Source organism: Crinia signifera, chromosome 1, assembly GCF_055691185.1.
Source record: "Crinia signifera chromosome 1, ASM5569118v1, whole genome shotgun sequence".
NCBI lineage: Eukaryota > Metazoa > Chordata > Amphibia > Anura > Myobatrachidae > Crinia > Crinia signifera.
This window is the reverse complement of record NC_139217.1, coordinates 166544277-166567688: the sequence shown is the minus strand read 5'-3', so window position 1 is coordinate 166567688 and position 23412 is coordinate 166544277. Positions and strand designations below refer to the sequence as shown.

At 42.8% G+C, this 23412-nt stretch overlaps 1 protein-coding gene across 3 annotated transcripts in view; it reads right to left on the bottom strand.

Moving 5' to 3' along the window:
• Positions 1-23412, bottom strand: part of EPHA5 (EPH receptor A5) — a 311396-nt gene that overhangs the window by 104549 nt on the left and 183435 nt on the right. For 2 of the 3 annotated variants that reach the window (XM_083176358.1, XM_083176350.1), the window contains exon 4: positions 2618-2773. In XM_083176358.1, coding sequence (XP_083032484.1) covers positions 2618-2773 — 156 coding nt within the window. The remainder of the gene's footprint in view (positions 1-2617; positions 2774-23412) is intronic. The other variant, XM_083176366.1, reaches the window with a different exon arrangement.

The following is a 23412-nucleotide window of genomic DNA, read 5'->3' as shown; positions in this document are numbered from 1 at the left end:
GATAGGGGGGCGGCTGTCAGCGGCGGCCGGGCGGGGGTGGGGGGTGCACAGCCACCACTGCACATCACTGATAAATATGAATGTGCCATGAATACGTATATGAATTGATGTATTTTTGCCATTGTAAATGCCAAAAATAGGAATACACCTAAAATATTTGTATTTACTAATATGAATACGAATATTTTAGCTGTATTTAGCTTAGTAAATTTCCTATCAATCACACACGATTCTATTGGCTACGTACACACGATACTTCTTTCCATGCAGCTAACAGTACATATATAGGACAGTATTCAATGAGGCCAATTCACCATGTTTTATGGCAAATTTGTGCTATTTTTCGTTGAAAGGTGATTTTATTTGTGTCAGAAAGTGAATCACCCTATTCAACATGCACTTTTCGCCGTCTTTCTAAGTGATTTTCGCCGTGTGTCGCCGTGTAGCAAATCGCCATTTTTTTATGGTGAAGTGGAATGTGAACTTTTATAATAAAGTTGTTGGTTTTTTTACATTTGGTGTCAAAAAATCTGGAATTTTATTCTGTGAATGGGCATGTTATTTTTATTCATGTGCTTATAGCACATGAATATATATTTAATTTAAAAAATAATATTTTTTTTTTACACATAACAGCCAGCAGGGGGCCGGGAGCCGAGAGCCGCTCATTAGATATTCATATATTCACTGCTCCCAATAATTACATATGCACAATCAGGAGCAGTGAATACCGGTCCCCTGCTGGCTCTCCCGGGGGGCAGCTTGTGCTGCCTGGGTCCCGGGGAGCCCTCCTCCCCTCCACATACATTCTGGGGCAGGCAGGGAGACTTCCATCTCCCTGCCTGCTGCTGTCCCCCGGCTCCCTGCGGGACACCACAGGGGTTACGATTCGCGGTCAGGGGCAGCGAGCCCCTGCGACGTTGAATACGGGGATAGCAGGGGGACAGCGAGGCTCCGGAACACGGCGACAGTGCAGCGAGTCCTAAACAGGATTCGCTGCACGCCCCGATTATCTTCATTGAATACTGCCCATAATGTCAATGACCGAGAATAACTGCTATTCATTTTTTTTAAACCTGAATTGAATACTATTTTTCTTCAATGCGCTTTATTCATATCTTCATAAGAGCTTTCATTTCTCTGTATGGTAAAGGGGTGAGCAACACAATTTGGTAAAATTTGTGCATCATCTGTTCCAGCTGATTAGACACCACTAACCACCTCACAAAAGTCATTCTGTTTCATCAGACTAATCTGTCTCCAACTGCACTGGGCACCCTGGAAAATTTGAGGGCTACATCACTTTTAGATCCCCTGGGGAACGCCAGAACTGATCTCAGTTCCTTGGGATCAGCATAAGGCCTTACGCACTTAAGGCCGCCCCCAGACTCCTATTGGCCAGAGTGGACTTACATGTGTAATGATCTATGCTGATTCCTACTAGGCAGCCAGGAATCAGCACTGATGCTGGGGATCTCCGCTGGTGATCCCCTCGTACACTATTCGCCCTGCACCCCTAGCAATTTAAAAAGACATCCTCCAAGATTTTTTTAAATACTGAAGGCGTTAAAACAACTGGAAACAGTATTTTTAAAAACATTTAGGCAGGTAGAAAATCCTTTTTCAGATACTGCTCCTAGACTCATTTACCGCTAACAGAAGGACATGCCGTCATTTTATCACTTGATCACTTGCTGCACTCAGTGACCCCAATATATAACAAGGCAGCGGGTCTCACAGGGGCTGATCAAACCACTGCCAATGTGTCTGGTTGAAATCACTATTACTGTTTTACTAGCCTGTATCCCACTGCCATGACTACCAGTGTTCAGTACAAAATTGGATGATATTACTGACACACATTGTAAAACTTTATATTACATTTTACACTGCAGACCACAGGATTTATCTAAACACTACAAGAGGATTTATGGCAGGGGTGTTTTGTGATATTTGTTTAGCAAAGTTTTTTTCCTGACAATGGGCCAGATGCACTGAGCTTCAAAAGTGATACAATGGAGAGTGATAAACAGCCAGCCAATCGGCTCCTGCCTGCCATGTCACAGACATAGGGCCAGATGTGCTAAGCTTCAAAAGTGATGAAATGGAGAGTGATAAACAGCCAGCTAATCAGCTCCTGTCTGCCAGACTGTGTTTGAAAAATATCAGGCAGGAGCTGATTGGTTGGTTGTTTATCACTCTCCATTTTATCACTTTTAAAGCTTAGTGCATCTGGCCCTATGTTTGAAAAATGTCAGGCAGGAGCTGATTGGTTGGTTATCACTCTCCATTTTATCACTTGCGTAGCTTAGTGCATCTGGCCCAATGTACAATATAATGGGGAGGGATATGGACAGATTCAAATGGTCAACATTCTAAATATAGCCAAATATGTCTCTCTGTGACACCGCTCGGCTGCAGGTCTCCGGTTGTTTGACGTTCCTTCTGGTGAGCCAGCCGGCCATTGAGTGATGACCGCTAACTAGTCCCATATCACGTACAGTAGTCAGACATCAGTTTAAACAGACACAGGAATAATGCTGATGTAATGATTTGATCTACACAGACAGCTCATACATACAGTGAAATGATGCAGGAGTGCTTAGAACATGCTTACTTGTACATGCCATTGTGTGTGGGTCAGACTCTCTCCTATAATAGCGATCTGCACAGACACAAGACGTTGATGCTTCCTCATGGGCATAGCTGTGAGGTGGACACTTACTGCATGTCTGACTCTGAGGGGAAGACTTGAAGAATCCTGGACGGCAAGCTGCAAAACAAGACATAACATCAAATGTTACTATCAAGCTGTACGTAGAGAAATTGCTTATACTCAGGGGCGGATTGGCCATTATATCTACCGGGAATTTTCCCGGGAGGCCGATGGTAGTGAGGCCGAATTTATAGCTGCAGGCAGCAGGGGCAGCAGAGAGCACAAATATACAGCAGCTGCTCACAGAGCCGGCTGCTGTCAAATGTCAAGTGTCAGTCATGCGGGCTCTGAGCTTCTGACTGACACCTCACCCGCCCACTCAACCATGGAGGCGCTGGGCAGGAGAGGCATCCTCTCTGCTGTCCTGCTATTGCTGGTCCGGCTGCTGCACTTGCCACAGTGTGTATGAGTGCAGCGCCGGAAGCATAAGATTTCAATCCGGAAGCTGATCTCTCTTTCCCCGCAGTGCCTCCCCTGCTCGTCCGCACAGGCTGGCAGTAAAAGTCAGCATCTCCCTGCTGCTTTCTGTTCCTGCTACTAAGCACGGAACGATTCCCCCTGCACTCCAATTACTAGCCCTCCCCTCTACATGCTGCTGCTGCACGGAAGATGGAGAGCCAGACAGATTTAACACTTTAACATCCTGGTTTTCTACTACAGTAAGCTAAAGTACAAGTGTGTGTGTGTGTGTGTGTGTGTGTGTGTGTGTGTGTGTGTGTGTGTGTGTGTGTGTGTGTGTGTTTTTTTCCAAAGACATATAGGGTCTGTGTGTTTGCATGCATGTGTGCAATATATATATATATATATATATATATATATATATTTTACACACACTGTATATATTGCATATTTTAGATATCTCTTGTACCCCAAATTCCATTCTCCTATCACTGTCACCCCCCAAGGTCTCTACCTCTCTCCCACCCAGCCACTGCTGTTGTTCCCAGTGGTCTCTACATCTCTCCCACCTAACAACAGCTGTTGCCCCCCATGATCTCTACCTTACCTCTCTCCCACCCAGCCATCACTGTCGCCCCCGTGGTCTCTACCTCTTACCCGCCCATCCACCGCTGTCACCGCCCCATTGATTTCAGACTGACTGCAGTATCTCTGTGGATTGGTATAAAATCCCGGCACCAGATCCCGACCGTCGAAATCTCCAAAAGGGGGGAAGTGGTTCGCCCTCCCCCCCTTGCGGGCCCGGTGCCTCCCTATGCTCAGCACACTAATTTATTCTCCCTCTATGGGTGTCGTGGACACGCACAGAGGGACAAAGTGCCAGGATTTTGGCAGTCGGGATTCCGGCTGCCGGGATTGTGACTGCATCCCATCTCTCTCCCCTCCTTCCGCTATCCCACTACCTGGCAGCTACCTCTCTCCCACCCAGCGGTGCCTTGTATCTGTGTCAGCATCCGTGTGTCTTTCAGCGTGTATCTGTGTGCGATCATGTCTGTGTCAGTGTACATTTCTCATCGTTCCTTCACACAGCATGCAAATGGATGTTTGACATAAACATCCATTCGCATGCCACTGGGACCCTCCCACATCTTTCAATGGTCGCCAACCATCGAAAGATGTTGAAGGTGCACCCATATATGTAAGGTTGCTCTGAGCAACCTTACATATGTGTGTCCGCTCGGGGGGGGGGAGTTGGCGGGCAGCTGACATCCAGCTGCCCGCCAAAAATTTTGCCTAGGGCATCAAAGTGGGTAAGGCCAGCTCTGGCTGCTCACCTCGGCTCAGGCCGGCTCAGTTGAGCAGTAGGCGGCCGCGGCATCATTACTGGCAGGCTCAGGTTCAGCCCAGTGAAGTCTGTCCCCTTGCTCACTGTCACTGCTGGATAGTGGCTTGGCCCTGCCACCTCCCGTCTCTGAGAGCCTGGCTCTCTCCAAGCAGAGCTACCCTCAGTATGTCCACTGTGTGCACTATATAATATAACTGGTAATAATGCTCTCTGTACAGCGATGCGGAATATGTGTGCGCTATATAAATAACTGGTAATAATGTTCTCTGTACAGCGCTGCAGAATATGTGTGCACTATATAATATAACTGGTAATAATAATCTCTGTACAGCGTTGCGGAATATGTGTGCACTATATAATATAACTGGTACTAATAGTCTCTGTACATTGGTGCAGAATATGTGTGCGCTATATAAATAACTGGTAATAATATTCTCTGTACAGCGCTGTAGAATATGTGTGCACTATTTAACTGGTAATAATAGTCTCTGTACAACGTTGCGGAATATGTGTGCGCTATATTATATAACTGGTAATAATATTCTCTGTACAGCGCTGTAGAATATGTGTGCACTATATAACTGGTGATAATAGTCTCTGTACAGCGTTGCGGAATATGTGTATGCTATATAAATAACTGGTAATAATATTCTCTGTACAGCGCTGCGGAATATGTGTGCACCATATAACATAACTGGTAATAATAGTCTCTATACAGAACTGCGGAATATGTGTGCGCTATATCAATAACTGGTAATAATATCCTCTGTACAGAGCTGCAGTATATGTGAGCGCTATATAATAACTGGTAATAATAGTCTCTGTACAGCGCAGCGGAATATTTGTGTGCTATATAAATAACTGGTAATAATATTCTCTGTACAGCGCTGCAGCATATGTGTGCGCCATATAATAACTGGTAATAGTCTCTGTACAGTGCTGCGGAATATGTGTGCACTATATAATAACTGGTAATAATATTCTCTGTACAGCGCTGCGGAATATGTGTGCACTATATAATAGAACTGGTAATAATGGTCTCTGTACAGCGCTGCGGAATATGTGTGCGCTATATATTATAACTGGTAATAATAATCTCTGTACAGTGCTGTGGAATATGTGTGCGCTATATAATATAACTGGTAATAATGGTCTCTGTACAGCGCTGCGGAACATATGTGCATTTATATGTACTGGCATATTATCCATGCCTTATTTAATTGCAATTTTTTTTGGCCCTTTTACCAAAAAATTTTGGTTTTTAGGCCCTTTTACAACATAATAATTTATAAAGATAGTATTTGTCCTATATATGTAGCTTGTTTTCTGGACCAAGCTATAGTAGCTCCTGTTCATTATGTTATGGTTTAAAAAAAAAATAGAAAATAAGGATGCATGGAGAATTGCATCACTCAGTTAAGTTACAGTGGTGGCCAATATTGTGGACACTTTTTGAAAATTGCATTGTTACTGTAGGTTGCTTACTTAATGATACAAACACATAGTGTGTAGTTTTGTTACAAATTAGTGGGTACGTTTTAGGGCCTGTATGTTGTTTCTCTAGTGTGCATGGGTAGATAGTGGTAGTGCACCTTTGAGGGAGGACTGCTGTGTTCATTTAATCCAGCCAATGCTGAGATACCATGACATATCCATCCATCTGAGTGACTAATGTGAGTGACATTTTACAGTGTCACCAACAAACAAAAGTTAATATTAATCAATCTGATATTCAGACACTATTGATGCTTTAGTTTTGCCTGTCAAAGTATAGTGATGTGGTAATCCCGCCTACTGTTATGTTGGCTCTGCCCATTATTGAATTGTTGCCGCCCACATGAGGCCACTTCCAGAAATATTCCAGGGCCACTTTTAGTCCCCAATGTACATAATATTGTACTATTGTGTAACCAAAGTGCTATAGGGGGACATATGGCAATAACAGTGACAAAGGATTATTAAAATAATACGAAGCTGATCATTTTGAATTTTACAAAGTACAATTAGTCAGAGTTACTGTATGTGCCCCCACCTACCATAAAAAAACATACTGTGGCCTAAAGCAGAGTCAATTGCAGATCTCAGAAAAACTGGGGGAGAACGCAAAATAAGTAGCAACCGGGGGGCAGCAATGAAGCGACAGGGCGGTGATGACCATCTGGGGGTGCCGACCATTTTGTGGGAGATGTATGGACATGGTGGGGGAAATTTACTAAGATGTATATTCTACTTCACATGTGATGTTGCTTTGGACAACCAATCAGAAACTACTTCTTATTTATTTAGCACCCTCTAGAACATAGTAGACAGGATCTGATTGGTTGTCCATAGCAACATCACATGTGAAGTAGAATACACATCTTAGTAAATTTCCCCCTATGTGTCAGGACCACTCGGAGGGAGGACCGCGGTGGCTGCATGGCATCAAACGTAGTCACTGAGAACTGAAGCATGAATGGTCTTCGAATGGTTTTTGTTCAGTTGATTTATAATACTGTATATTAGAAGCAGCACAGGGCATAACAGGCAATACAGTTGTGCTAGTATATGTCGATTTTCATTAAGAGATAACAGCCCAATGATGTTGTCCATGTAAATTAGCCTTATCGTATTAAAAATAAATTCTATTTTATACTTTTAATGACAAAAAATGAACAAGTGAATTTATACACCAATAAATAAAAAAGTATTGTTGGTGGCTTTGTTTTACTTTGATAATGCTACAATTGCCTGATTATACAATAGATTTGTGTCCTACTGAGAACTGCTGTTCAATGCATTTCTATGGCATTGTGTGTTCTTAGCCGAAGGCTGGATGCAAAACATGTTCAACTGTCCTGTACTTTACTGACAGCTCACATTCAATCCGGATTATGAAGGCAGTGGTGCTAAAGATTACTGCAAGAAAGCAATCAGTAGCTTTATGAGTTGAAACAAGTGCACAAAAGAGACTTCTTGCAGAGACAATTCTAGTAGTTTAATGAAGTACTGGAGGGCAGGAAACGTGGCTAAGAATATTGATGGGGCGCAGGGTGTGCATCTTCTGCTCAAGATAAAGAATATCAATGCCGTAACTAACTAGAATCTCAGTCTTCAGTGACCTCTACATTTTACATAAAGCCAAATAAACATATTTTCTCTTAATAGATTCCAAAAACAATGAACTGGCTTTGAAGTGTTGAATATAATATTTTTAAACCCTGGCCCTTCATGTTCCATCAAATTATAATATTAATAATGAGAATATCAGCCTATAGAGCCTAGAGCCTAAGCAATGACTATTATTTCCCAGAGGCCTTTTGTACGGAAACCTGTGGAGAGTATGAGCTAGCTGACAGCTTTGTCAATGTACATTGTGAACCAGACATGCCCTCTATTCAGTGCGTTTCCTCCAGCTGTAATTTATATGTATGATAGCTTTGACAGACTTCAGCAAAGACCTGTACCTTGCGATTTCTTTTGTTCTGGACCAGACAAAGCTCTTTCTGTGATCTGAATAAGATCCTCCTGCCTCTCCCTATTAAGAATTTCCCTTTAATCCAGATGGCCTCTGCAGTGCGCTCCATATCTTTATGCTTAATTGAACTAATTAAGTGCACAAGAGGACTAATTCATAAATGCGGAATGCTGTAATTATTCAAACCCTAGATTAGAAGAAAGTTCCTTACAGTATGTGAATGTGGCTATCTAGGCTAAAGGTTTTACAGTGAAATACGAGCGATCCAAAGCATGTGTCAGAGAGTTTACTAACCGCTCCATGGTTGTCATTGGTAGTCATAAACACATAAACAGCAAATAGATTAATCATTCTGCTATAGTACTTATAGATTACACCTACTAAAGCTATATTCAACACCAGTTATAAGCCTGTAAAAATGGTGGCTTCTGCAGTGTACTTTCACTTTGATCTGTGCCAGTTTTACTTTAACTTTGAGCTGTGACCGTTTTTAGCCCACAAATTCTCCACCCCACACCCAACCACTATCTGCTGCTATCTCCGATCTCTGTCTTCACAGCTCTCTTTCTCCATATCCAGCAAGTTTGAAACAGAAACACTCTTGTGCACTTAATTGGTTATACCAGCAGATGAGCGGCTTTCAGGACGGCTTTGCATAGCGCTGCAACCCTCCGTCGGTGCCGGGCAGGGGGAAAGCCGCTCAGTGTGTATGCACTGAGCGGCTTTCCCCACAGCGATGAACGCTATCATCGCTGTCCATACACGCTGGGCATAGTCACCCAGTGTGTATGGGCCTTATGTGTAATACATATTCCATGAAAATACAAGTACACAACAGAGTAGAAAGTAGCAACACTGAGGTACTCACAGCTTACTACAATAACTGTCCCCAATGCCTTCGCAAGTAGCCATGTACAGAAATTCAAGAGGTGCGGCACTCAGGAAATAAAACTTCAGTAGTCAGACAAGTTCATCCAATATTTCAGTGTCACATATTTCCCTGATGACAGGGTATAAACAACAAGCAACAAAGGCGTCTCCCTGAGTAATATATCACAAATTCACCACTGTGATATGATACTCAAACAAAAATTGTTCTGTACCAGATTATAAAAAATAAATGCTTATCTTAATCAACCACAGGATGTACCCCACAAGGTACCCACTTCAGCAATATTCAAAGAGATACACAGAAAATCTAAATATATGCATTTATCTGACACACATCTTCCTGGTTAACAACACCACAGCCAATAAATAAAAGTGCCAGATACATTGTTTCCAAAGCATTTAGTTTTAGCACATTAACCACTTTGGTGGTATGTCTGCTGCGCTGCAGGAGTATGCTCTCCTGGAAAATTTCTGGGCATGCCACCGATAAGGAGGTAAGCGCCAGTGGTGCCTCTAGTTGTGCACCACTGGTGCACCACCTCTTGGGGCACTGCCCCCTGTCTCCCCTGCTACTTATCCCACTGCCATCCACAGCAGTTACCAGGCAGCAAGTTCGGCGCTACTCTGGAGTGCTCAGAAGTTCGGGCACCCAAACACTTTAATGCAGAGCGCTCCCGAGTTCCCCGGAGCTGTCCCGAACCTCCTTGAGAATGGCAGGGGGGGGGGGGCAGGTGACAGGGGAGCCTCGTCAATAGGGCATATGATTGCCGCTGGGGTGTGGACTGGCCAGAGCAGAGCTGAGCGACGAGGGGGGGGGGGGTGTGCACCTAGAGGTGGTGAGCCAGTGTGATTCCCCAAACCTCTACAGCCGAAGCCAGCAGCTGCCTCAGGGGAGCAGGGGCTGCTGCAGAAGACAGCTGCATTCTGAGGTGAGTATTTCAGGGGCAGGACAAACCTGCCCTGGTAGGTTTGTCCTACCCCAGTAAAACCCACCACTCATGGGGTTAATGGCATCAGTTAGACTTCATCAAGGGCACTGATGAAGTCGAACTGATGCCATTAGCGCCTGGACAAAACACATAGGTAAACATTGCATACCTCCCAACAGTCCCGATTTTAGCGGGACAGTCCCGATTATCAGGGCCTGTCCCGCTGTCCCACCCGCGGGCGGCAGTGTCCCGCGGTGTGGGGGGGCTGTTGGGAGTCCCCCCTGTCAGCTGCTAAGCAGCGGGGAATAAACGCTGTGCACATGCGCACAGCATCTATTCCCGCAGCCAGGGGGCTGGGGGCATGGCTAGAGGCTCACAGAGCCTCTGGGTCATGCCCCCATAGTGGCAAATTGGGGGCGTGGCCTCACGGGAGAGCCGCGAGTATAGGCCACGCCCCTGAATTAGGCCACGCGCCGTTAAGTGCATGACTAACAACTGAAAATGGAAATGTTGTGGTATATTGGTAAAGGGCAACTCAATTATTCACCCCTGATTTGAGTAGTATATCCCATCGCAGGTATTGTAATTTTATTCCTTCAAAAGGGATAGCAAATTATTAAATAAAACAATGGGATATTTGATATGTAGAGCTTGGCATATTAAATAAAAAAGAAAGGTAAAACTTTTTTAGAACATTTTAAGCATTATTTTACCAACACACAAAACTATCATAAGCAGCATAGATGCAATATGTTTTTAATGAATAATTAGCATTTTTGGACTTGTTCGTGGTGAATGGGATAAATACTGTAGCTCCATTTTGCTGTATTATGTAATGCTACGTAATAATTTGTTATACATTCTTATGTTTTCCTATTTCAGTAAGCTCTAATTTAGAAATGTTTTAAAAAAACAGAATGTTAATTGGATGGTCTCTTTAAATCATGTCCCACTTCTGGAACATCAAACAGATTTCATCTTGAGAATCTAAGGGGTGTAGTTTCATTTAAGAGATTCCTCCCCTGCACTAAAATTAGGCTAAGTAATGGAAATTGTAATGAGATAAATCCCTATCCTGAACCCATAGCATACACCCTAAATCTTTTCAAGCCATCCTGTGAAAGTATTTCCAGCAGACTGATGTCCAAAGTATTCAACCAATTACTGTATAAAATCAAGCAGATTACTGTACGTGTTTCAGTGTAATAATTTGGGAGGTCAAAGCCTGGTAATGTGGTGAATGGACATGAGACTGGACTGTATTATATAATGTACTAGCTGACTTTTGGCTTAAGTGGCAAGTGCAGGGCTGTGATATTCTTATTTGCACCAGCATGACCCTGTTCCCATATGGGCCCTTATTCTGGTTGACTAGCAAGGCTGTGAATTTTGCAGCCTTGCGAGTCCCCCAAGGGCCGACTGCATGGCTGCCGCACCCCCCCCCCCAAACCCCCGCACGGCTGCGAATGGATGATTTGTATAATAATCCATTCGCAGCCTTGGATGGTTGCGACTATCGAATGATTTCTTCAGTGCTCGAAGATCTGAGATCTGAGTGTCTCAGACCTGCCGGTGCCCTGTGCGAGGACAGGGTGGGCAGCTGACATCAGCTGCCCGCCCCCCGCACCCATACCACCGAGCAATTTGCATGGGAACACCCAGGGTTCTCATGGGAACGTCCATGAAACGCTGGGTGTTCCCATATGCAAATTGCCCAGCCTGCAGCCCCACATCCCTCCTCCATGTGCAGCCTTTGTGCGCTGTGGGCACTCGCCAACACAGAGGCTGCACATACACATAAAATCCTATGCGCATGCACAGTTGCAAATCATAGCATCATACAGTCAGTGGGGAGCAATAATACCTCAAATCACTTCATAAAGCCCCCACCCTGCCCACTTCACTACAGAAGATAGTGGGGTCCCTGGAGGTAACCTCCTTACTCAGAGGTAGGGAATAACTCTCCAAAATGTAAGTATAAGTATGCGAATTGCTTAATAAGAGGCGTATAAAGATAAATGCTTTTTCATCTTGCACTTACCCATTGAAATGACCCCAGTATATTCACTGTTAACCCCTTGAGTGGTATGCCCGGAAATTTTCCAGGCTCAGCTGCGCTGCCGCAGCGGGCTGTCCCGGAAAATTTACGGGCATAACAGTAATATAGAATAGGTGTGCGCCAGTGGTGTCCAGGTGTGCACTACTAACGCAGCACCTCTAGAGACCCGCCCCCTGGCCCAACCCTTCCAGTCCCCCCTGTCACCTTTGCTCACCTTTCGGCACGTCGGAGCTCCGTGGACCCGCCCGCCAGCCAGCCGTCACTCATTTTACAGTGACGTCGGTGGCAGGCTCGGGTATGGTTGGTGCGGCTCGGGGGGGGGGGGGGACAGGGGCAGCACTGTAGGCTCCAATGGTCTCTAGTTTAAGCCACACAGCCCACCCCATCCCTTGGGTAGCTATTCCCCCATCAAGAGCAAGGTGACTCTGTCCTGAAAACCCTTTTATCAGGAAATCCCAGGTGCTGCTAATTACACCTGGGATTCTGCTACTGCTACCAAAACCCCATTACTTTCATGTGGGGGAATGCTGACTCTGCCACACTCCCATAGCTTCAACCATCCTGATGAAGCTACACCATTTTCAGGTGAGCTCTCAGCCTCACCCACCCCCTACTTGTGTCATCTGCCCTAGTACACAGCCCTCCATCTCTTTCCAGAGGTCGCCCACCTCACTTTCTCCCTCCTCTCCTAGCTTCACCATGGGGTGGCTTGCAGGATCAGGACCTACAAACATCCTGGAAAGGGTATCGACATTGAGGTGCTGTTTCCCCAGACAATGCCTCACTTCAAATTTAAAAGGCTGCAAGGCCAAAAACCAACGGGTCACATGAGCATTCCCCTCTTTGTTTGTGTGCATCTACTGTAAGGGTGCATGGTCTGTGAACAACAAAAACTCTCATCTGAAGAAATAATACCTTAATAACTCAACTGCCCACTTAATGGCCAAGCAGTCCTGCTCTACAGTTGAGTACTTGCGCTCTGTGGGTAACAATTTACAGGCTTTCATCATTTTTGTCCCATTAGCCTGCTTACTAGTTTATTTTACTACAAGCATCCATCTATGTATGTCGAATATCCATACTTCTGCATGTGAAAGTCCATGTTTTTATGTACTCTGCCGCAGCCCACCCCATAAGGAAGAGTCACACCTGCGTCCACATGCTACGAATGAGAACGAAAGTTGGCCTACACACCCAAGACACCTGTGACAATGAGACAGATCAGCTCTGTACATCTACATGGTTTTCCCCTAATCACCACCCAGAAATGCAAATCTTGCTGAATGATCTGGTAATGAATGGAATAAGCCACAAGCACCTGCAAAGACTGTCCATGTCTAATACACACTCAGTAATTTATTCTATAGTGCATTTGCTTTATGCAGATATTCATAAGATCCGTTCTAATATACCCACTGCAGGAGGGTACAGTATATTAGTTGGGCTTAAGGAGGGCTTGGTTATGCTGTGGGAGGAGTGATTTAGGCTGCGGGAGGGCTCAATTAGGTTGTGCAGTGCATGGCTAGGCTGTGGGTTTAGGCCATGGGGAAAAGTGGGGTAAGCCATTTGGATGCCGCTGTATGTACAATACCACCGGTAATCTGGCAAATCGTATAATTCAGCACAGTGCTGAAATCAAGGTTGGATTATCTGTGGTGTACCTGTGTTTTATGAGTTCCTGTAAACGTTTCAGGATGAACATATGGACATGTAATAAAGTATTCTGTTAAAAAAGAGCATGCTGTACTACACACAGTACTACCTATTTATAACCTCTGGCTATTGTCCTTGTCTTATATATTGATTTGTAATTCCTTCATACCCTATTTGCTGCAACATTTTGATAAACAGGGTTCTATTACTAGAAAATCAACTACAGTCACAGAGGCCATCTGTTCTATCAAGATGCATTTTATATGCACAGATAAGCCTAAGTAATTTTAAAAATTTTAATGAAATAATGTGACATTTAAAATAAATTCAAAATGTCCACTTCCTGTCATTGGTTTTAATATCTTAAAATGTCTTACCTTCTGGCATTGCATTAAAGAACAGTGACATTACAAGGTGCATATAACACACTTGATGGACCTTATTCTGGTCCGCACGCAACACTGTGAATTTTGCAGCATTGCATGTGGATTAAATGCTGCCCACTGCTCACACAACCTCCCCAAGTTCCCCACATGGCTGCGAATGGATGCTTTGCATAAACATTAATTCACAGCCTTGGGTGTGGGTGCCAAATTAAGGGGAGGGGAATACAGTATACTATAATACATATATGAGCATATTGTTACTCTGGGGCCGATTCAAAGGTAGACGCTGCTTATATGTAATGACAATTTATGCATCCTGCTGCCATCCCCAATGCCAACAGCAAGTACATCATGCATAAATTGCGGGCAACATTGCAGCACTAGATCAATATGTGCAGAAAATTGCTCAAAAATTGCTACAGGAACTTATTCAGCCTTGCTGTGTGGTAAAGTATGTTACTAATCCATGTTATAAAATGTGCCACATACTTCCCCGGATCGGCCGGGAGGCTACATAATATCAGTTGACTTTTCTGGCCCCCCAGAAGGGAAGGGAAGTCTTCTGACTGCTTTGCAACTCCGCACCTGGCAAGTAAAATCGGCATTGCAGGTGTCCTGTCACTTATGGGAATATAATATAGTGTGGGGCATGGAAAAACACTCCACCGTGCTGCCCTGTGACGCATCACCACGTGCACACACCGCACTGGCAATCACTTATGGAGGAACCAGCCAGAAAGTCACCAATTACGAAATGTGCTAAATAAACATGTTGCTTTCTTGGTTTGTTGATGTCGTTCAGTGCCACAAATATGAGCTGTGATTTATTATTTTAAACTGCAGAAGGTGATGACCTACAGATTAAGTGGTTAAGTAATTTCCTATAATCACATGAGCATAATCATTACCATCACTTTTTTGGAAACTAGTGGACTTCTCCTTGATGTGTTTCTAGAGAATATAGAAACTTAAGTACAGGAAACAAATTCATGGACATAAAAAGTTTAATTATTTCCAATTGTGTGTCGTGACCAGTGTACATAAACACAAGCGTCCCTGTGCATGTACGCAGGAAGCGACCACTCGCGAGGACATGTCAGTGTTTCTTTACAATGTTTGTAGCAGATTGTTAAACCTCATTCTGTGCTTCCTTCCCACTGTCCTTGAGTTACGAAGATATGGTGGTACAAGTGCCAGGAATACAGAATCTTAGGAAATGCGTGTTAGTGCATAATAATAATAATTTTAGTTCTCATATAAATGATTTTTCTTTGCATGCATACCATTATTTAATTTGCAACTTTAATAACCTTATTAATGAATGGTTTGCAGCCATGTTGTTGCTATTATCTTTTATTTTTTTAGAATATATTAACAGCTAAACAAAAACTTGACATATGTTTTGCACTGTTGCAGCTACAGCATGTCATCACACAACAATCTGTCACCCAAACTACTACCACACATCCAGTCACCCATTCTCAGTGTGTTCCAGGGCCTATCCCTGCCATATTGCACTCAGATTCCAGAAGTATGTGCAATAGCATGGACATCAGTTCTACATTAGCGGGGTTATTTTGGTTCACTCCTTCTGGCAAATTCCTTCTCAAATGGACAAAACCATGTGCACTGCAGGTGGGGTAGATATTACTTGTGCAGAGAGAGTTAGATTTGGGTGGGGTTTTAATTCAGAGTGAGATCTATATTGCAGTGTAAAAATAAAGCAGTCAGTATTTTCCCTGCACGGTAACAAAATAACTCACCCAAACTAACTCTCTCTGCGCATTTTACATCTGCTCCCCTGTAGTGCACAACTGCACATGGTTTTGTCCATTTAAGTAGAAATTTACCAGAAGGAGTGAACCAGAATAACCCACTAGGGCTGGACTGACATAGACAAGGTCATCAAAGAGAAACATGGGTCATCAGAGAGAAACATAGGAAGGAAGTAACAATATTAAATTAAAATAGAAAATCTTATCAATTGGATAGTCAAAATTGCATATAAAACACACAAATAAATAAAATAAAAGGCACAATGCTGGAGGGAAAGACATAGACAAGGACTTATGGTGTGTGCACACGGTGGGATTCCTTTGCTTTTCTGCTCAAGGTGCCCATACCAACTACCAAACCACACCATTTACAAAGGATGACTGTATCAGTTTTGCCTCAGCTGTATTTATAGATTCTAAATTACACAAATAGTGGATTTCCAATATGGACAATGGTAGAGCATTTTTAAAATGTATCTTTGTTTCAACATACACATTGGCTTGTGCAACAATTTGAGTAATGTTTTGCTAATGGACAATATGATTTATTATTTTGAAAGGTAAAGGTCAAATATTTTTTACTGAATAGATATTAATACAGTAAAAAATTACTGTACTGTATATATTTAATATGGATTAAAAATAATGCATCGCTCCCAACCAGGGGTTAAAGTGAATGAGGGGGGTGCGGTCAGGAAGGATCTGAGTTCCACCACCTGTTACTGTAGTAGGAACTCATTTCTACCTCCACCACAGCCACGCAATGTGGATGTTTTGTGCATGGGGTACATCAGGGTAAATCAGCAATCACATAAAATATACGGTTAGAAAATGTTTGGGTACTTATGTAGTAACTGGGCTGCCGATTTTTTGATTGTATGCCTTAAGTTAAGGCATACAATCAGATGCGATGCGATGCGATATCGCATCGCATCGCATCCGATATCGGATGCGATATCGGATGCGATGACCCGATTTTTCCATAGGAATCAATGTTAAAATGATTCCTATGGAAAAATGGGTCCTTTTCATACCCCTACTATCCAAGTGGGCATGGAGTTGGATATAAACCTGTGGCGAGCGTAGCGAGCCACCGAGCCCGAAGCGTGGCGAGCGAAGCGAGCCCCGCGAGGGGACGGTATTCGTCCCCTCGCGGGGCTCGCTTCGCTCGCCACGCTTCGGGCTCGGTGGCTCGCTACGCTCGCCACAGGTTTATATCCAACTCCATGCCCACTTGGATAGTAGGGGTATGAAAAGGACCCATTTTTCCCATTGAATTCCATGTTAAAATGGACTCAGTCCATTTTAACATTGATTCCTATGGAAAAATCGGGTCATCGCATCGCATCGCATCGCATCGAATCGCATGGTCGCATGCGATGCGATGCGATCTCCCGATCCGACCCGATTTAGAAATCGGCAGCCCAGTTACTACATAAGTACCAATGTTTGCTATTGTCCTTTCTAGTAATCTTTTAGAAGAAATATATGACTAAATATGTATTTATAATCTAAATTGGAGGATGAGCTTTAAGTACAGTTATTTTCCTTTAATTGTAAATAAAATGCATTATATCATGTGATTTGAGCTGGATAATGCCTTTAACAGCTGCTAATTGTTCCTTCTCATGCTTTCTTCACAGGTCATCGAAGGATGAAGAGAAAATAACAGATGCTCAGAAATACTTTGTCTGTGTTTTTTTTTTTTTTTATTTACTAGCAGGTTCTGGGTCCTGTAGTAATGCAATGGATATGCCTGTTCTCTATCTCATTCCATGGGGAAGGTTTAACACCTTATAAAGTCATTTTTATAGGCTAATAGTGACTAAATCTTAAATGTATTATTCTTTAGGGGAATAATTGTATTACAGTAGATCTTAAAGTAAAAAATAAATCAGTGGTAGGTGTTCCATAGAAGATTCCAACAGCAACAACACGGTATCTAGTAAAAGCCCAACTATCTATGACCTCGCCCGAAGTGTACAGTACTGCTTCTATGACCTCGCCTGAAGTGTACAGTACAGCTTAATCTGTCATACTAGCCTTTATGAGTAATGTATAGTTATGAACATTGGCTTTGAAAACTATCATCACCATGGAAAATACAGACATCTCTAAAAATTTCTTGTCTGGAAATAGCACATAATCAATAAGGATTCTAATGCATCGTATTAAAAGGAAATATGAGGCCTGAAATTACGTTATGCACAGGTTTTATGTTTTACTAGTGTGTAAATTGCGTTTCTTTATTGTTATGCATCACTTACTACTCTGTTGGGTAAAGCTCAAATGTAGCAGATGTTTCCTGATGACATCTCAGCTCCAAATGTGAAAGTGTGGTTGGAGAAGGCACATCAGTGTTACATACACAGAATGTTGTTTTTTTTTTTTTTATTAAATTACATAACCTTACAACATTACATTAGATAACCAGTTGTATCTTGATCCATTAACGAATTAATACTCATACATATAAAAAACTACTTTCATATGCAGGAGAATATAAAACAGTGTGATAAAATCAAATGAGATCTTATGCTGTGCACACACATATGTTGGTTATTTATTCCCTACCATTTTGACTATATAGTCAAAATTGTAAGGACAGTTAACCAAAATCGAGTTAAGGGTTACCGGCACCGCTCGGTTGGTATCGCAAATAAAAATAAACTGAAGCACAGTCTATTTCTACTATATAATAAGGAGGGCCATGCTGCATTGTGTAGCTCCCCCCGCCAGATCCCTGCAGCCACCGATATCAATAGTGGCGTACGCTGTATAGCACCACGTGTGCACACCTTTATAGCACATGCTTTTTTTTTTTTTTTTTAATAATCAAACACTAAAAAACATGTTTTTATAATGGTATTAACTACAGGTAAATAAACATACGCTTGTTGCTGGCTTGTTGCAGTGTTCAGCCAGAAGCCATTATACAAATGGGGGTAAAATTAGATAATTTATACTGTACCCATAGAAAACATGGATCATACCGAATACATACTAACGGGGTATTCAATTAAATGTATTCCATTTTATGCTAATGTCCTGATATTGTGATTTATGACCGATGATCATTATTGCAGCATCTAATTAGAGGCCATTTTAATTGGCCAAAAAAGACTTGCGATTTCCCATGTGTTATCACAGCTCCAACCGCTGTGGGTGCCTGAACTACCTGAAGCATAATTCCTGATAAGTGCCAGCATCTAGGGGAGGAGCAAACTGCATCAGGGCAAACGGTATAGCGGGTGGCAAACCCACTAGCAGCGGTAAGTTACCACTGCTAATAGGATATGTATTGTTTAAAACATATTAAACATATCATTTTGCTTTTAATGCACAAATTCATGGCTCTAATCACCAGTATTTTCATCGGGAGTGGTACTAAATCCTGACGGTTGGAATCCCGGCATTCAAAATTCCGATGCCGGAATCCGACTGCCGAAATCCCGACAAGGGGGGGACATGGATCGTCCCCCGCCTTGCGGGCCCGGTGCCTCGCTACATTCGGCACACTAATTTTTCTCCCTCTATGGGTTTCGTGGACACCCACAGAGGGAGAAAGTGTCGGGATTGCGGCGGTCGGGATTCCGGCGTCGGGATTTTGAACGCCGGGATTCCAACCGCCGGGATTGTAATTGCATCCCTTTTCATCAACTTTACTCCCATCTTTCTGCAAACACATCTGGTACTTTAATTGACCTTTGTTATGTTTGTATCAACTGTCGTTTGCTCAGGATTTTAAAATTGCATTACGTCATAAATATTTAAATTATAACTGATTTTATTTTCACGCTTATTATTTTATACAAAATGTTTCTTTAAAATTTTATATTCTAACGGGAACTCAATTTTAATGGTGCTCTTTATATTTTACTATTTTAAAAAGTAAAATGCCCTGGCTCTTCAGACTGTCATGTGGAAATAAATCTGTGTTATGCTGATACCGCAAGCATTCTATCTCCTTATGGGACTCTGGAAGAGGAATTAGCTGTACTTTAACATGCAGCATGGCTTTCTGTAAGCAGTTACATACCTTAGGGGAATTCATTAACATGTCAAAAAAAAGCAACGAGTGATACGTTTCTGTTAGTCAGGTTACCTATTTAGGGTATTGAATTCATTTGTGAACATATTGATATGCCATTAACCGAAAAAAAATGACCTTATCAGGTATAGTTAAACCTCCAACAAAGCTGAGTAGAAGAAAAATCAAATTACTGTTCTGTATTAGCCAAGCAATGTCTAGGTCTCCCACAAAGATGAACCCAAACAGTTTTGGAATCTGTAAGATATACTGGGGGAAATTTAATAGGACGAAAGATTCAGAAAGTGAGACATTTGGTAAGACATTTCCAGTTTTTTAAAGCGGCAATCATTTACACAGCAAAACCAGTTTGATTTTGCAGTGTAAATGATTGCCGCTTTTAAAAAAAACCTGGAGATTTCTTACCAAATCTCTCACTTTCTGAATCTCTCGTCCTATTAAATTTCACCTACTGTATCCATTTGCAATATATGTACAATATCAAAAAATTCACCAAATGTCACACAATTTAACTAATAAAAGGAGCAGGATACTGGGCCTTATTCTGGTTGGTACGGCCGGGCCGTACGCATACGTTCCGGGGTTTTTCATGATCTGCGCATGCGTACATTCGCTTATGCGCAGGCGCGAACACTCCACAATGCTTACGGACGGGTCTCTCCGTGCGAAAAAACCTGTACGTGAGAGTACGGGCATTGGGGGCAGCATAGGGGCGTGTTGAGGGGAGCGGCCGAAATAATGAGGGAAAATGGGCGTAAACATGGGCGTACACGGGGGTGTGCACCAAAAATGAGCGGTGCTACTACCGCACGATCGACTAAAGCACCGTTCATTTCCGACACAAAACAGGCGGCCGCCAACCGCCACCTCAGACCACCCCTACAGATACCGCATGCCAGCGTGCGCCTGGGTTTGCTAATTTACGCTGATTACTACTCAAACACATACACCTGAATGTAATAAGCAATGCTGCAGTCTATTAAGTCCAAACCATGATTTCACTACCTGCAAGCCACACACAGCACTCAAACACATTGGAAGCTTATCTTTCTATACTTCTCTACATTTAAAGGTTTGTTTAATTTAAGCTAAGAATCTTTTTAAGACCTGCTTATATATGCTAAGGTAGGTATTTGTTAAACAGTTATACACATTCACTACGTGCTTTCATAGACTTTACACAGTAGCATACTCAATCTACACAAGTCGACATGTGTCAACGTGTTCACTCTAATACAAACATAGGTTTTGTATTTATGATACAATAACATAAACCACATCTAACACCTACAAAGGATGTTTCAGCAATGTTTTAAGCCCATGCCCACTATTTTGCACATTAATTAATTCAATCAATTAATTAATTTTCATAATTATAGTTGAAAGGCAAGATTTGCAGGTCCATATATGTGAAGGGTATGTCAGCGTACACGGACGTACGCTCACTCTCACGAGCGGTGACATAAGCTGAGTTTTCTATTGAAAACAATAGGGACCCGTCCGTGCAAGCTGGCGTACGCTCAGATAGCCGCAAGAAGTCGGTGGGAAGACGGACGAGAGACGTCCGTAAACAGTGGCGTACGCTCAATTGTACGCCAGTTGTCGGAGTGTAAGGGCTGGCCCGTCCGTGTACGTTGGCGTACGCTCAATTGTACGCCACTCCCCTTTGACGTTGTTTCTGGCCGTACGTATGCGGCTGAGTTGTGGGTGGACTTAACCCCAACGGCCGCGTACGGATAGCGTACGTTAATAGCGAACGTACGCACGTTTGGCCGCTACGATCAGAATAACCTCCACTATCCACAAAGTGTAATGATGCCTTATCCTACATTGGTTAATTGGTTGCTGAGGATGATAGGGTTTGCAGAACGATAAGTTGCAGGCCAAGACATAAAAATATTTTTATGTGTTATTAATTAAGTATGCCCACTGCTGAGCAGTTGCTGGCATCTCAGATTGTAAATTACAATGTCTGCAGTGTGTTGGTTCTTCATAGGATGAAACCAGTTCTTCCTGCAATAATGCTTATCTGCTTTCTATAAGCAGAGGTGATTTGATAGGATATCTCTTGGGCTATAAATGAAACTGTGGGATAATACACTTTCTAGATGGCTAGAGTTTGATTTGCTAATTGGATACAGACTCTATTCTGTTTTTTATAAGTTACCCAAGGCATTAAATTACACTGTAAAAGTGGTATAGCAATTATCTTTATAATGCTGTGTTTGTAGTAAACTCCCATAGAACCTCCTTTTTTTTAGAAGACAAGTTATTGTTAATTTGATTACTTGCATTGATGACTGTACAAACAACCATTGCCGGGAGGGATCCTATAGATCCCTCTCCCAGTATCTAGTGCAGAGTGCAGCCTTTAGGTTAAAATTATTAAGACCATATGAAGTTAGTGACAGCTACTGCGGCCAAGCTCTGGAATGAAAAGCTTAGGGATATTGAAGCAGCCCCTATAGAGATTTCCGATATCTTCTGCGGAATACTTAATATTTGCGAAGGGGACAAGAGCCCCAAAACGTAGATGTCGTTTTAATAAACACTTTTGACTTCACTGAATCAGCCTCCGAGTGCCGCCTGACTCGTGCCGCTATTGACAGGATCCCTAGTCCTGCTGGAAGGCACCGGAGCACGTGAGTCCGGGGAACCGCAGAGTGCCGGGACACACACCGCCTATATATATATATATATATATATATATATATATATATATATATATATAAACAGGCAGGGGTGCTTCTAGAGAGGAGGAAGGTCATGTGCAGGCTCTGTATGGGCCCACTCTTCTCTATCTGGCACCACTGTAGAGTCTGAGTATTAGAGTCACTAAGAGACCCTAGCACTGTCCCAGAGTCTACTTTGCAAGTGCAAAGTGCTGGGAAAATGGCCGCACCATTTTCTCTGTGATTTCTGCAGCGCTGCTGCTGGTGGGGGGACTCCGGAGGTAATGTATTTAAAAAGTTGGTGCAGGGTGTGTGATATTGTCCCCCTGGACCCCAAGGATCTGTATGTACCGCACACACTGAGCCCATTATAAATATGCCAGGGTAATCAGGTTCAATCACACAAAAACAGGGTGAATTACACCTATAAGCTGCAGGTTATCAGCTTTCATAACCGATCAGTGAAGAGCATGGTAAAAGCAAAGCACAAAGTAAACTTATGAAATATCGGCAATTATTGCAGAGGGTATGGATCATTAGATAGAAAACAACTAGGTAAATAGGCATGAAGGTCGATATGACTGAAGGTCGACATGGGGTTAGGTCAACAGGGTCATTAGGTCAACACAATCATTAGGTCAACATGGGGAAGGTTGACAGACAAAAGGTCGACATGGGGTTTTTCACTTTTTTCGTAAACAAATGTCGACATGAACACTAAAAAAGTGTTTGCCATGCTTAGGGCACACTATTTTATTTTCAGACAACACCCTAGTGAAGGGTAAGGCATAAAATACTGCCTGTTGGCTCAAAAAGTGAAAAACCCAATGTCGACCTTTTCACTGTTGACCTTCCCCATGTTGACCTAATGTTTGTGTCGATCTAATGCTTGTAGACCTAGTGACCGTATCCCATTGCAGATACAGTATCTTCTGTCCATGACAACTGACCACTACTTACATATATATAAGTTCAAAATAGCTGCATCCATCCTGTTAGGTCACCTATGTAGTGTAACCCATATTGTAAAGTACTCCTTTAGTCCCATCCCAGAAACTTGATTATCCAATGTAGTGCTG